Genomic DNA, 2,699 nt, shown 5'->3' with positions numbered 1-2,699 from the left:
TTCTTCTTAAAAATAAAGAAACCCTAAACAGTGCCTTTTAAAACCAAACCCGAAGCTTCAAAGAAACTAAAAATAAGATCGAGCCATTAAAACATTTTCTTTGAGAGCTGGGGAGAGACAGACACACATGGCAAAACCGCCCGGGAGAGAGATTTGCAGGAACGAAAACGGGCTCGCTGCGACCGGGGAGTCTGCAACTCCCCTGGCCACTTTCCCAGGCAATTTGGGGGATCCCTGCGGAAAACCCGCACCTCTCAAAGGAAACATTTCCGACCCTAAGACCGTTACTTTCTTAACATCCTCCCCGCAAGACGTTGCGTGTTCAACCAGCCCAGGTCCCAGCTTAGGCTACGGCCACTTTATAAATACGCTTTGGCGCTTGCGGGACAAAATCGTGTTATTCTTTCCTCCCTCCCGCCCTCCCGATTTATTTTTTTTTTCCCGAGCAAAGAGACACAAACAGATCTGAATGCCACAGATCCTGAAAATAAAGTAAAAATTAAAAAAAATATTTCCTACCTTAAAACACAACAGGAGGAGATGGGGGGGACGGGGAGAGGGAAGGGGAGCAGTTTCGGAGGAGGGGGGGGAGAGCTGGGAAGGGGCCGTTTGCTTCGCGACTCTTCCCCCCCCACCCCCCACCCCTCAGCACACTTTAAAAATGACAGCTGCTCAGGGTTGTGATTTTACTGGAAAAGTTCTGGGCCGGCTGCAGGAGCGGCTCGTGTGCCAGGCTGACCTGGGGCTGTGCCGGGGCCAAGGCGGGGCTGAGCACGGCCAGGACCTGCGCCGGGGGGCCAGCCTGGCCGGCGGGGTAGGGCGCGGCGGGCGCGGCGCTGGGGTTGGTGCTGGGCGGCGGGGGCACGGCCCCCCCGATGATGTTGTCTATGGAAAAAGAGGGCCGGGAGGGGTGGTTGGTGCTGCCGCCGCTGCCACCGCCGGGCGTGGGGTCCGGCTTCAGGGTCTGGAGGAGGGCGGCGGGCAGGGCGGTGGGGCTCAGCTGGGGGTGGTAGAAGGACTTCCTGCAGTTCAGCTCGCCGCCCAGGAAGGAGGGCAGCCCCGAGGCGGCGGAGAAGACGGAGGCGGCGGCGGGAGGCGGCGGAGCCGGTAACGGGCAGTGCGGCGCCGGGAAGGGGAAGGCGCCCGCGGCGCCGCCGCCTCCGCCGCCGGGGTGGTGGTGGTGGTGGGGGTAGCCCTGGAGCTGCAGGCCGTAGTTGTAGCCGTAGGGTCCGTAGGCGAAGCCGGGCAGGAAGGCGGCGGGGTCGGCGGCCCCGGCCCGCAGCAGCAGCTCGGGGTGCGGCGGGTGCAGCTGCTGCTGCCGCTTGAAGCGCTTCCTCCGGCGCAGGAAGCTCCCGTTGTCGAACATGTCGGCGGACTCGGGGTCCAGCGTCCAGTAGTTGCCCTTGCCCGGGTTGCCGGGCTCCCGGGGGATCTTGACGAAGCAGTCGTTGAGGGAGAGGTTGTGGCGGATGCTGTTCTGCCAGGCGGGGAACTTCTCCCGGTAGTAGGGAAAGCGCCCGCTGATGAACTCGCAGATCTCGCTCAGCGTCAGCCGCTTCTTGGGGCTCTGCAGGATGGCCATGGTGATGAGGGCGATGTAGGAGTAGGGCGGCTTCACCAGCGGGTTCTTCCCCCCCGCGCCGCCGCCGCCGCCCGCGGGCGCCTTCTCTCCGGGCGCAGCGCCGCGGGCGCACGCCGGCTCCGAGCCGCCGGCGGGGGAGAGCCGCTCCGGGGACCCCCCCATGCGCGCCTTGGCGGCCCCGCTCCGCGGCAGGGCGAGCCCCAGCGGATCGCCGCCGTCCTCGTCGTCCTCCTCCTCGTCGTCGTCCTCCTCCTCCTCCTCGTCCTCGCTGTACTTGCCCCCATCCTGGGGCGGGCCCACCACGTCGATATCCGCGTCCTCCACCTCGGAGAGCGGCTCTTCCTCCGGGGAGCGCTCGGACATGATCCTGCAGCCGCCGCCGCCGCTGCTGCCCAAAGTCATTGTTGTGCGGCCGGGGCGGCCGGGGCCGGGCTCCCCCCCCCACCTAGCGGCGGCTCCCGGGATGGGCCCGGGGCCGTGCCGGAGGGCTGCGGCCGCCGCTGGGACTCCGCGCCCCGGCGCCGCCGCTCCGCGCCCCGCTCGCCGCGCTGCTGCTGGCGGGGCCGCGGCAGGGCTGCGGGGTGGTGGCTGCGGAGGGAGGGGCGGCCGAGGGGGCGCGGGGCGGGGGCGGAGGGACGGGACGGGACGCCCGGAGGCTGGGCAGGGAGCTTGGAAGCGGCGATAATAAATAATAGTAATAATGATAATAAAAGGCGAGAGAAAGAGGAGAAAAAAAAAAAAAGAAAGTGGGGGATGCGGCGGCTCCTTGGCTGGGCTGAGGGAGGGAGGGGGAGGGAGGGGGAGGGAGGGGCGGGGGAAGAGGGAGGGGGGAGGGCAGAAGTTGGGAAGGCGGCTCCCCCCTCCCCACCCCTCCCGAGCCGGGACCCGGTGGAAACGCTCCCACTCTGCGCCTCCTGCCAGCGCTCCCCAGGCCTTTATACGGCCGCCCCGGCATCACGTGGCGCCCACCGCCCGCCGCAACCCCCGCGGGGCACGGCGAGGGGCTGCCCGGTCCGGCCCTGGTCCCCGGGGAGCACGGCTCCTGCCGGGGATGCTTTCGAGGAAAGACGCTGCCCGCACCCCCGGCGCTCGGATGCCCCGGCTACCCCTGGAGCCG

General features: G+C 67.5%; 1 protein-coding gene across 1 annotated transcript; it reads right to left on the bottom strand.

Annotated features, from left to right (window-relative positions):
• Nucleotides 1-447: 447 nt before the first annotated feature.
• FOXD2 (forkhead box D2) lies at nucleotides 448-2,220 on the bottom strand. The gene is given in 3 exon segments (XM_054833640.1): nucleotides 448-1,147; nucleotides 1,149-1,192; nucleotides 1,195-2,220. Coding segments are annotated over 3 exon segments (1,326 nt in total). The 5' UTR covers nucleotides 1,985-2,220; the 3' UTR covers nucleotides 448-655.
• Nucleotides 2,221-2,699: the final 479 nt, after the last annotated feature.

Source organism: Grus americana, chromosome 8, assembly GCF_028858705.1.
Source record: "Grus americana isolate bGruAme1 chromosome 8, bGruAme1.mat, whole genome shotgun sequence".
NCBI lineage: Eukaryota > Metazoa > Chordata > Aves > Gruiformes > Gruidae > Grus > Grus americana.
This window is presented reverse-complemented; position numbering and strand designations above follow the sequence as displayed.